A 12636-nucleotide genomic window follows, 5' to 3' on the forward strand; every position below is an offset into this window, starting at 1 on the left:
GCAACTAGGATTGGATTCTTGGCACCAACTTTAGCATCCATGCTTTTTTTAGAATGAAAAACTCAAAAAAAAAAAAAAAACCCTCTTCACATCACCTGTGAATGTGCATTGACAAATGTTTACATTGTGTACAAACAAAATACAAATCCTAACATTTCTCCTGCCGTCTCTTCCTGGAGACAATATGAACTTCCCCATGAGACACATGAAAACTTTGCATCAGTTCACTATTTGTTGTGTTTGATTAGGTCTGGGTTTTTTTGCGGGGGGGCGGGGGGGGGGGGGAGTGGTGCTTACTGAAGAGGAAAAGTAGCAATATATTTTTCAGAAGGAATGGGGAGGGCAACTTTAATTGTGTCAACACAGATCTGCATGGGACATGTCATAACAGGGTTTAACGCAGGATTGTACACATTTCAATAAATACTTTTAAGAAATCACATGAGCGTGTGTGTTCAGTTAAAAAAACAATTTATTGAAATACAACAAAGTAAAAACCAAAACCATCTTGTTTACATCTTGGATTCCTTTTTGACTTTGAGGAACTCGGCCATGTTGGAGAAATATTTCTGGTTGGCTTCGGCCACCTTCTTCTCTGCAGCTTGTGGGTTGACAATCTCCAAGCCCTGCGGACGACACAGAGGATCGTCAATCGCCCTGTGACTCATGCGGTAACCAGTTAAGACGCCGTGAAGGTACCTGCAGAGGAGTGAAGGCCACGCTGGAGCTGGTTCCTGACGAGCGATCTCTCACCGTAGACTTCCCGCCGTACGTCATGCTCTGTTTCTGCAGCGTCCTCTGTTGTTGCACCACAACAGAAATTATAATTCATACATTTCATTTATAAAAAGGTCCCCATGACAATGATTAAATTAAAAATACATTTTACAAAAATAATCATTCAGAAATCTAAATAAGTAAAAAATCAAATACAAAAGTTAAATGTGCTTTATAAAATAAAAACAAAAATATAAGAATAAATTAGTTCAGCTTAAAGAGATCCAATTTACATTTAAATTAAAGCTACACAATTAAAAAAAATTCGAAGTGGAATAAAAAAATATATATACACACACATCGACAATTATATACAATCAAACCTGTCTATAGCGGCCACTGAAGGTAACCGGCAAAAGTGGCCGCTATAGACAGGTTGGCGGCCATTTTGAATTTGTGCGCACACATATTAACATGTATTCACAAAAAGACTGGAGCAAAACCAAGAGACATTGGGGAAAACTCTCTGTTGACACAAACAGGTAAGTAAATCAAGGTAACAGCTCCGGTGAGGAAACTAGTAATATCAATAACAACAATGAACCAGCGCCACACATTCGACTGCACTGGCCTTTTATCCGCTACAAATGTTAATTGACCGCAGCTGCGCGGCCACCAGGCATGAAGCGGCAGCCTCTGAAGCTGTCATGAATGGGTGTGTGCGTGAACAATTGAGTGCGGAGGAGGTGCGAAGATTGTCGTAAACTAACAATACCATCGCTCTTTTCTTATTGAATGGGCTTCTAATCTCTAATTGGTCAGCAATTAAGTGATATTTTAGATGTTTTATTAAGGTGTTTTGGCTATTTTAGAATCTATTCACAGCATTGCAAAGTGGGAAGATTACCATTTTGGCCGTCATTGAATCTTTTCAGGGCGGCATTGCAAAGTAAGAAGACGTTTTTTTTATGTCGAACTACGACTCAGTAATTAAAGTCTACACACGACGGCTTCATTGCTTAAAAAACAACAACTTTTTCGTGCATGAAGCTTCTACTTGAGTTGGCATTTTGGCCGCTACATGCGGTCAGATATTGACCAAGGGATACAAAATGGGTGGCCGCGTTAGACAGGTGCTATACACAGGGTCTATAACATGTACATTTTCTGCGGGGGATTTTTCAGTGGCTGCTATAGGCAGGTGGCCATTCTATAAAAGGTGGCCGCTAAGACAGGTTTGACTGTATCTACAATTGCCCACAACTGTATATAGACATCAACTCGATTATCATTCCTCGCCCTCACAATGTAGCGTTTTTTTCAAAAATGTATAGATGATGGCTGTTTTGTGGTTGACTACGGCGTATTGGTCAATAATACTGAAAAACAACTTATATTTACCGTAGTATTCTAGTATTGAAGCATTCCATGATTGAGACATGACATAAGATTAGCGTCACACTGCAAGTGGTCAGCCATGGCATGTCCGACATGATGAAGTGAAAATAAGTTATCCTCCCATTCTGTGTGGAAGTGGTACATTTTTGGCTTCTTTGTCCTTCCTCCCCACTCCGTTTTAAAGCCTTTGTTATGTTTAGAATACAGTAAATCAACTGGAGACTTAGCTCGCCATCTTACTAACTAATAAAGCCATGGCCGTCTCTTGTGTCCCTTCAGCGATCCCATAGCCGGTGCGTTAGTTGAGCAATGTGGTGCAAACAAAGAATAATAGGAGTATAAAAGGTGACTGTAGGGGTGTTATTTCACATCTACAGGACTCTAATGGTAAAGATTGTATTTAGCAAGTCAAACAGGTTTTCTATGGTCTAAGAAAATGTTCCATTTATTAATACTGAATCCTACTTTGCGGAAATGCACTTATCGCTGTTGGGTCTGGAACCAATGAACCGCCATAAACGAGGGATGACTATTAGAATTATTTTTCTATAACTGCAGAAATAGCCACTTATTTCTAATCATTTTTTTATTATGAAGCTTTTTAAAATTTAATTGCAACTTTTTGTTCAATTAATTTCTTTTAACCTTATTTTAAATGTTTTTTTATTTATATCTAGCTTATTTAATGATGGTACTTGGCTTTTTATGTATTGTAATTTCTTTCTGGATGACAAATATAAAAATACTAAAAAAAACATTGTAAATTAATTGGAAGTAAACAAAAGAAGAAGTTTCATTTTGATCAATAAAATAACATATTGAACATAAACATTTCAACTGGAGCACTTTAAGACTCCTGTGGAATGAAAAGTGTGTTACGAATAAAGAAATAAAGTGAGCCTTGAGGAGTTCACCTGGAGGGATTTGGAGATTCTGGCCTTGGTGGCGTCATTGACCTGCGCCTGCCTGACGCGCCCGCTGCCGCTCTTCCCCAGCTGACCCAGACTGAAGCCCAGGTCCTCCTGGTACGCGTCGTCTTCGATCTGCAGGACGAAGAAGTGAGCCATCAGTTCAGGAACTCCAAGCATCTCCACATCAAAGCATGTGGCCGGATGGACAATGTGGGTTTGTGACCTCTGCGAAGGTCATCCTGTTGGCGTGTTTTCTGATCTCCGTCAGGCCCAGTCGCTCCTTCATCTTTCGATACCTGCACGCACACACCAGAGGGAGTGCTTTGGAAACCCACGGCGGCTTACAGGCTGAAGAAGAGGGCACGCCCGTCTCACCTCCTTCCTCCTCTCTTCTTCCTCTGTCCATCGAGCGGTGCAGGAAGAGGTTTGACCTGCTTGACAGGCGGGGGCTCCTGCCATTTGTCAAACTTCCTCTCAATTTCTTCTTTCAGGTCGTAGCCAACCTACACCGACGGGACAAAGCAACAATGAAGGGCAGACTTCAAGCAGCCTTCGAGTCTTTCAGTGGTGGAAATCTCAAATAAAGGAAGATCAACAATGTTTGGCACGTTGGTAGACGCTTTCAAAGCAAAAGTAAACAGGACATCTCCTTCCTATTGGTCATCAATCAATCAAGGCTTGAACGGCCGTTTGGTTGCAGAGGGAGAGACGGAAAGGTGAGCCAGCAGGTGGACAAAAACATTTGTTTGGAGTAGGACACATTACTTGTTGTGGTAAGTCTCCGCCAAGTAGGATTCCTTATTTAGAAATGGAAAATTTTGGTAGAGCATAGAAAACCCGTTTACCACCGTCTAGATTCCAGCTGTAACATTATTAGAGCACTCTGGTCATGAAATAACACCCCTATATCGCCTTTACACTCACATTACCCAACATAGTAGACATAATAGAAAATAGGATGTAGAAAACCAGTTTACCACCTTTTAAATACACTTTAACATTACAGCCTCTAGACATGAAATAACACTCCTATGACCCAATATAGTATTGTTTTCATTGTACTTTTCTTAAAATCTGGTCTCGTCTTGTGAAATGAGTGTCCCGTGACATGCCTGGTGGTTATATAAAAAGAGGTGTATCCAATGAGGTACAAAAATAAAATAAAATAAAATAAACATTTCCACAGATGTGTGTGTCTGTCTGCAATTGTGGTGTAGAGTTGCACGGCTTCACACTGATAGCCGTTTCTAATATCTGGACACTGGAGTGGCTAAATATATCAAATTTGGCAACATGATCATCTTTTTCTTAGCTACGTTTGCACCCGCTCTCACTGGATGGAGCACGTGTTCCTAATCAATTGTCTGGTGGTCACCTTCCCATCAGAGCTCTCGTGGAAGCTGTCCACTCTTGCAGCCAGTGTGCACTTTGCAGCCACCAGGCGAGCCGCCTTTCTCCTGAGGTCCTGAAGACCACAGTTAAGACATTAACCAAATGAACAAATGAATGAATGAATGAATGAATGAGTGAATGTTTGCCTACAGGTGGCAGTGTCTGCACCACATCACAGTGGTAGATGAAGCCGGTGTGAGGCAGCAGGGAGGTGCTGCTGAACCCAGAGAGCGTTCTCCTCTGGGCTCCCAGCAGCATCAGGTTGCAGGCGGGCATCTTGGACAGGTTGGTAAGGCCTCCAGCAATACCTGACAGACAGACACAAGGGGTAAGGATAGAGGACAGAAGAAAGAAGGAAAAAGAAAGCAGAAGAAGGAGGAGGAGGACAAAGAAGAAAAAGAAGACAGAAGGAGGAAGTGGAAAGAAAAAGAAAGAAAGAAAAAGCAAGGCGGAAGAAGAAAAGGGAGGACGTAGAAAGAGGAAAAGACAAGGAGGAAGAGGAAAGAAGAAGGAAAAATGAAGAGGAAGAAGACGACGACGAAAAAGAGAAATAAAAAGAAAGAAGAAGCAAGAGCAAAGAAGAAAGAAAAAGAAAGGAGGAGGAGGAGTAGGAGGAGGGACCCATGATCTTGGCAGCTGTGGAAGCCCCAACAATGATGGAGAGATTGGGGGCGATGAAGGACATTCTGGACTCCACATATTCGTAGATTGCGTGTTTGGATTGGTTGAGCTCGAGGGCCATGTCACACGCCTCCTCCAGCTGCTTCAGCTCCAACTCGTTCAGCAGCGAGCTACACAAAAACAAAGATGGATGCATGGACGCACACGCCTACAAAGCCATGCTGGCAGGCTGTTGGCTGCCCGTTCTCACTATAAACCCCGAGAAAACACCATCATCCTTTCTGCTCTTCAGACAACTTTAATGCTTGGTGCTGTGGTGGCAGCACCCGTGACGACGTGTGTAGCGTAACTCACCCCTGCGTGGTGGACGCCGTCACGCTTACAACCATGATGGTGGCGTTGGTCAGGATTTGCTGCAAAGTCTCGTTGTTTTTGCACTTTTCCAGGTTGTTTCCCAGCTCCTGGAGATAAATTTGCTTATCAGTAAGCTTCAAGGAGGTGGAACATAGAGGATTTGCTCCTTAGTAGCGAGGCCAGGCCAGTTTATTTCCAGAGCACAATTCATACACAAGGTCATTCAAAGGGCTTTACAGAAAAGAAGGGTCAAATCACTTCATAACATTTCATAAATCATTCCATAAAACAAACTAAATACAAAATGCAGTGCAGAGTGCAGCTAAAATACTGTAGTTCCTGACATGTGCACAGCTGAATAGAAGTGTGTTCAGCCTGGATTTGGACTTTGCCAAAGTTGAGCATGGTCACACATCTTCTGGAAGACTGTTCCAGATTTTGGCAGCATCAAACTGAAACGCAGCCTCAGCGTGTTTAGTCTCAACTCTGGGCAGGAGACCCGTCCCTGAGCCTCTCAGAGCTGGAGATGGTTCATGTGGCTCTAACATGTCAGATGTACTTTGGCCCAAGACCATGAAGACACTTGGACACAAGCAGAGCTGTTTTAAAGTCTAGAGACCCAAGTACTGGACTAATGTGCTCATATTTCATGGTGCTAGGCAGGACTCGAGCAGCAGCATTGTGGATGTACTGCAGCTATTTTACTGCTCGTTTAGAGAGATGATACAGTAGTCCTATGGAATCACAGGAGTGCCAAAATTAAAGGGGAATACATGTGGAAATACAAACAGAATCAATAATACAAAAATATACAAATGTAGTCCTATTCTTTTTCCATTTTGTCATTGTTTTTTCTGTATCGTCTTTGTTTTTTCCAATTTTCCGTTGTTTTTCCTGATTTGTATTTGTCTTTTCCATTTGCTTTTTGTCATTGCATTTAGTAATGACAAAATGCAAAACCATGCAAAGGCAAAAGAATGACCCACCCAAAGCAAAGGCTGTGGGCGGGTCATTCTGCCAGGATGATGACGAGTCCGTACGTGATTACACGACTTCTGCTTGCAGTGGCTGTGTAATTATGGAAACTCGGGAGCCCGGAAAAATGTCACGGACAGAAAGTAGATGCAAATAGACGATCAAAAGTAAACAAGGGAAATTTAAATAAGATAAAATTACTGCCTTTAAATGCAAATTACTTTTGATAAACGTGTATTTGCGTCTACTTTCTGTCCGTGACATTTTTCCGGGCTCCCGAGTTTCCATAACTACACAGCCACTGCAAGCAGAAGTCGTGTAATCACGGATGGACTCGTCATCATCATCGTCATCATCCATTTGCATGGTTTTGCATTTGTCATTACTAAATGCAATGACAAAAAGCAAGTGGAAAAGACAAATACAAAGCAGGAAAAACAACGGCAAATTGGAATAAACAAAGACAATACAGAAAAAACAATGACAAAATGGAAAAAGAATAGGACTACATTTGTATATTTTTTTTATCATTGATTCTCTTTGTATTTCCACACGTATTCCCTTTTAATTCTGGCACTCCTGTGATTCCATATAGTCCAGCCTGCTGGAGAGAGTCATGGATTAGTCTCTCTAAATCGATCTCAGACGGGAAGGATCCACTCAAATACTCAGGATCAGTATCCGCCCCGTACTGGACAAATTTACTGGATTAGTTACCAGGAGAATAATATAACCAGCCCAATCCGATCCAAAAGCTGTTAACAGAGACACAGCAGCAGCAACACGGTGTAGCAGAGTAGCTAGCTAACACAGCGCGTTTCTACAGCGCCAGTCAAAGCCTAGGTGTACCTCCGTTCATGATAATCATGTTTCAGCGCTTGGTGGTTACAAACACACTCTCTAGACTACACTGTTCAATACCAAAGACGTATTTATACGTTTTTATAAACCCAAACGCCCGATCCCAACAACGTATTTATACATCTTTTACGTGTTTTTGTGCAAGAGGCACAAAGAGGTGATGATGCAACTCTCCACTAATGAATTTCACTTCAGACAAATTTTAAAGCCATAAAAACGGCCACAGAGTGGCAGAAGTGCATTTGATAAAAGCTCGGCAGGGGTCATGGGAAAAATCACACATGACAGGAAGGAGGAAGTGAGAGAGCGTGGAGGAGTGTAGCATGCAGAAGGTTATGCATTGTAGGGACATTTTATTGTGTGCATGCACACACACACACACACACACACACACATGCGCACCTTGAAAGGCCGCTACTGAAGGGTTGCCTTTTGAAAAATGGCTGGGATTGAATGAGTTAATTAAAAACTTAATTTTGGTCCATAAACACGAGACTCAGAAAACAGTGTATGCCTGCGCAGCCAACATGGAGGAAGAACAACATTGCTGATGAGTTCATTTTTTACTCTGGCAGTGTGCCAAAGGGAAAAAAAAAAGTAATCACCACTGAAGTGAAATTGAACATCATAACAAGCTCAGTGAGGCGACACGCCCACCAGTACTGGCCACTCTTTTGGTCCCAACTGCTCAAATGTTGCTACCATCATGAAGGATAAAATTCATTGAAAGCTAAAGAATGCAAGAGAAGTCATGGATTCTGTGCGCTGTAACAAGGAGATCCATCGTTTTTAGGACTGCATTTTATACGTCATTCATGTGTTCTGTGCAGAGTGTGAGTGACTTAGGGGTTCATTTAGGTTACACTACAACTCGACTTACATCACAGTCGAGAAACGAAGTGGTTGGAAACCCAAGAGCACCTGTATAAAATGTTGCAGTGTGGCTATCAGACATGATAAAGTGGTCGTGGACCATCCCAAATTGGGAGGAAGGGCGACAGTTGTACAAAACCTCACAAAGTCAAGCAAATACATCTTTGAGAGAAAGTGCAGGAGACGGCGAATGATCATCTCACCTTGACTGTGCGGATGTAATCCAGAGAGTCTGGCACCAAAGACTCCAGCTCTGGGAACCTCTTGGAGTACTTGTCCCGTGTAAATTTGTGAATGATATCTGAGGGGAAACAGGTCAGTTGAACGGAACAGAAGGAGGTCCTGACTATTGAGTTCGATTCAAACTCACTCAGCTCATTGTCGATCTCTACCGTCAGATTGTTGGCCGCCACGATGAGCCTGTACTCTGGGTCGGCCTCCACGGGTCCTGAGACTGTAAAAGAGAATGGAATGTAAACGCTAACAAAACAATCTGGGACAGGTTCAGCTCACCATCTGAATTCTTCCGCTGCTTTCCGACATAGGCCGATATCTTCTCAATGATCTCTGAAAACTGCAACACAGAAACTTTAATAACCACAACAGACATTTAAAGTAGAGCCAGAATGAGGGAATTATGACATTGTATGATGAATGTGATGACATTATAAAAATAGCTCCGATAACCAATGAGAAATAAAAAAAGTGCTCCAATGAAGTGAGATTACTGTACACGTGAGCAAATCAAGCACTCCTTTTTTCTCCTGCCTGTGATGTTAACAGCCTATCATAACTTCCACAAACATTCCCTATAAGAGACAAGCCAGTTGTACCAAATGCTCCGCGATGAAGGTGGAAAAAAACAAAAAAAACAAGGAGCACACAAAAAAAGCCACCTGAAATGCCAGCAAAGCTACAACACCTGGTGCATGCTGTGTGCCGTGGCATTTGAAAAGTGCAAAAGGAGACCTCTGTGGCGTCACACCGGCCGCTCGGAGTGTGTGCCCGTATACAGTGCACCTTGCTGGGCCACGCCAGGTGGCTCCTCCCCCTCTATACTCTGGTTCTCCTGATAGTAGTGATGTGGTAGTAGTACTGTCATGATATTTGATTCGGATAAATCCACGTGTGCAGTTGGTGAAATTCTAATTTCTTTAGTCCTTAGGTGTTCACAAACTACACTTAAATCTCAATTTTAAAAGTAGATATAAAAAAGATGTCCTTAATGGTTTGAAAAAAAAGAAAAAAGATACTTTTTTTAATGTTACGAAACTGACCTGTTTGCTGTGCCGGAGTTTAGCGATGGATGCAACACTGTCAGCCTTACTGTAATCTACTTCCATCTCCTCCGGGATGTCTTCCAGACCGCCGTCGGTCCTCCCCTGGGAGGCCTCTCCATCGCTGTCACCTTCCTCTCCTTCTGGGTACAAACCATCCTCGCCCTCGTTGCCCGCCTCCTCCAAGTCTGCCAGGAGCTCGTCTGCCAGAGACATCTGAAAGGTAAGGATTTCAATCACATTGGGATGAAGAAAAAGGAAAAGTCCAAGATAGGTCGTAATGACGACATAATTGCAATACATGTAACCTCACAAGATAGCATGGTAACTTTGTTTATATGGGAACTAAATACTTATTTGGCTTTTTTTATACTAAAAAGTAATAAATGGAAGAGGGTCCCACTAATTGCTGTTTCCAATTTTTAGAGGAAGCACCCGGACAAATAAAACATTAAGGAATAACACGGAGTTTTAGAAATAAAACAAAAGCTAGATAAAATATTTAACTAACTACCGAAACAAACCAAACGTGTTTTGAAGCATTTTTTCTAGCCTTTGGTTCAAGATCGCAAACAAGCTAACAAACGCTAGCCATACGTAGTCGGCCAACGATAATAAACCCCTCAGAAAGAAATGTTAACTTACCTCGAAGTTTAAGACTCCAGGAGACGAATACAAAAGCACACAATTATCCTATAAACTATTTAAACTGCTCCGACTACTTCAACAAACGCTAATTGCTAATGTATTAATGTTTGTTAGCAATGCTTAGCCGTGGAGTGGTGCTTGTCGCGAGATAAAGACGTCATCACAGCCGCACTGCCTCCTGGGAAATGCAGCGTTCGTCAGCGTTCGCCCTTTTAAACCAGCCATCCATCCATTTTCTATACCGCTTCATCCTCATCAGGGTCGCGGGGGCATGCTGGAGCGGCCTATCCTTCGGGCGACAGGCGGGGTACACCCTGGACAGGTCGCCAGCCAATCGTAGGGCACATATAGACAAACAACAACCATTCACACTCACACCTATGGACAATTTAGAGTTGCCAATTAACCTCACCTGCATGTTTTTGGGAATGTGGGAGGAAGCCGGAGTACCTGGAGAAAACCCACGCGCACATGGGGAGAACATGCAAACTCCACACAGAGGGAAAATCGAACCCAGGTCTTCCCGATCATGTTTGCCAACATGCTAATCACTAGACCACCGTGCGGCCCCCTTTCAAACCACTGATCTGTATGATATATCTGGATAGCTCATACGTCGCACTCGCCCGTGCAAGCCGCTGAAGCCAAAGAGACGCCATCTTACTACTCACATCTACATTGGCACAGCGTACATAGTGTACAAAGCAGATGAAGAGGCTCGCAGAACATCTATATTTGACATTAAAAAGCGGGGAGATTCTCCCATTCCTTCAAGTAACGCAAGCTTCGTCCCTTAAAAACCATTTGATACGTTATTCTCTATCTTTTGCTATATTAAATGTACTTTTTCCCCTTCCAATTCTCATTGCCTTTGGGACAAAATTCTACTGTGCACCCTGGCTCAGCACTCCCCTATAGCAATGATAGTTTTACTCCTCTAGAAAGAGATTTTCATTTGAACTGCATATCCCATCCCTTTTTTCCACTAAAATCCATGGTCATGATCCTTTACTTTTTATTCTTACTTTCATACAATTCACTATGCTCTCGTCTGTACGAAATATGAATCATATAAGAGACAAGTTTTAAAATCATTTCACATTTTGCTGATTTTTTTGTTTGTGTTATGACATAGAAATAAGCTCTTTTCTGATATAGAAATATATTTGACCAAAAACCACAGGAATAATATGTGATAACCATAATGTGTAATAACCATAAACACACACACACACACACACACAGAAAAAAACAACAACACTGAAACAAAACCATATGCTTTGGGTAAGACAATACGTTGTTAGCAATCTCAAACATACCGGTATGCATGTTCAGTAATATTATTTTCCAGAACATATCATATGAATGAATCCTTTTACGTCAGTCATTCAGCAGCAAATAAAAAATGGTTGTTTATCCAAATGAAGGGTCATGCCGGGTTAATTGCATGCAAACTGGCTTGCTAACTGCACTGTATACAACGCCTGGTAAGCATCATGGAAGCACTGAGATTCTCATTCCTTCAAGTAACGCAACCTTCGTCCCTTAAAGAAATACATATATCATGATATAACAAAAAAGTACGTACATTTCCTCTTAGCTATTATAGAGCTATATAAACGTATCAATTCTGGACATACATTTAATCAGAGGAATTTTACACGATCGAAAATATCTGAGAGATGGACAGTGCAAAACCCTTTAATGATCAATCATAAATCTACATTTCAATCATACTTACAGGTGAAATGTTCGTCCACAGCCTTTGAACTGGCGATTTGTACAGTTAATAGCTGCACATGCAGGCGTCTTAAGTCTAAATTTGTGTCCAATCCGAATTAATAAAAGAAGTTCACCACGAATGCAAAAGCTTGTCGAGAAGTGATTCAGCAATATGGCGGCCGTGTGGCTTCACAAGTCATCGCCAATGAGCTATCCAGGTATATTATTCAGATCAGTGTTTTAAACGTGTTTAAAAATTAAACTTTTTTTTAGGCAAAGCTAGCATTATTAATGTGAGTAACATCATTATATAAATGACTAATAATTTAATTCACTTGGGCAAAAAAACGTTGGCAGCAAAATGTACAAAATAATAGTATAATAAACCTTAATTAAAACTTACCAAGTCAAGTGTTTAGCACAGCAGGCGCGGATTTAGAGGGGGATGTGGGGCACCCGTTTTGAGGCACCCACGATTTTTTTTGCCACAATAAAAACTAATAAAATGATAAACCATCCTGGATTCCAGTCACCCAGTCCCAGTGAAGGTACATGTTCTGAATTATGGGCACGTGGTGGACGCATATGCCAGAATGCAAGCGAGACGCATGCTATTCCTGAAGCCACTGTCAGGCTGATCATTGACATTGGACATTGAACGTGTGCTGTACATGGCTATTCAGGTGGAGGTGCAAAATAAAGGTTCTGGCATCATGACTATAAGGAAAACTGTTGTCTATTCTCAGCGATCCCCAGTGACATAAAATTATACTCAAATCCTCGGAATTTACAGCTGCTTCAAATTGGAAAATATTTCAGGAAATTGAGCTAAAATGGGTTTCTCCTAGTACCGGTAATTTTATAAATAGAATGTTTTGTCTTAAACG

General features: G+C 41.8%; 1 protein-coding gene across 1 annotated transcript; it reads right to left on the reverse strand.

Annotated features, from left to right (window-relative positions):
* Window positions 1-454: 454 nt before the first annotated feature.
* On the reverse strand, window positions 455-10250 carry prpf31 (PRP31 pre-mRNA processing factor 31 homolog (yeast)). Its single transcript, XM_054782507.1, has 14 exons — window positions 10025-10250; window positions 9380-9595; window positions 8616-8676; window positions 8473-8556; window positions 8306-8403; window positions 5394-5500; window positions 5040-5209; window positions 4569-4726; window positions 4402-4491; window positions 3402-3529; window positions 3250-3322; window positions 3030-3158; window positions 700-798; window positions 455-626 (listed from the first exon to the last, which is right to left on the reverse strand). The coding sequence occupies exons 2-14, from the start codon at window positions 9593-9595 to the stop codon at window positions 513-515; spliced, it is 1527 nt and encodes a 508-aa protein (XP_054638482.1). The 5' UTR covers window positions 10025-10250; the 3' UTR covers window positions 455-512.
* Window positions 10251-12636: the final 2386 nt, after the last annotated feature.

Source organism: Dunckerocampus dactyliophorus, chromosome 7, assembly GCF_027744805.1.
Source record: "Dunckerocampus dactyliophorus isolate RoL2022-P2 chromosome 7, RoL_Ddac_1.1, whole genome shotgun sequence".
NCBI lineage: Eukaryota > Metazoa > Chordata > Actinopteri > Syngnathiformes > Syngnathidae > Dunckerocampus > Dunckerocampus dactyliophorus.

Coding starts and splice junctions, on each gene's coding strand:
- prpf31 (XM_054782507.1), bottom strand. CDS start 9,595: ATGTCTCTGGCAGACGAGCTCCTGGCAGACTTGGAGGAGGCGGGCAAC. Junction 5,210..5,393: donor ACGGCGTCCACCACGCAGGG/GTGAGTTACGCT, acceptor GTTTTTGTGTAG/CTCGCTGCTGAACGAGTTGG. Junction 3,159..3,249: donor ACAGGATGACCTTCGCAGAG/GTCACAAACCCA, acceptor TTCGTCCTGCAG/ATCGAAGACGACGCGTACCA.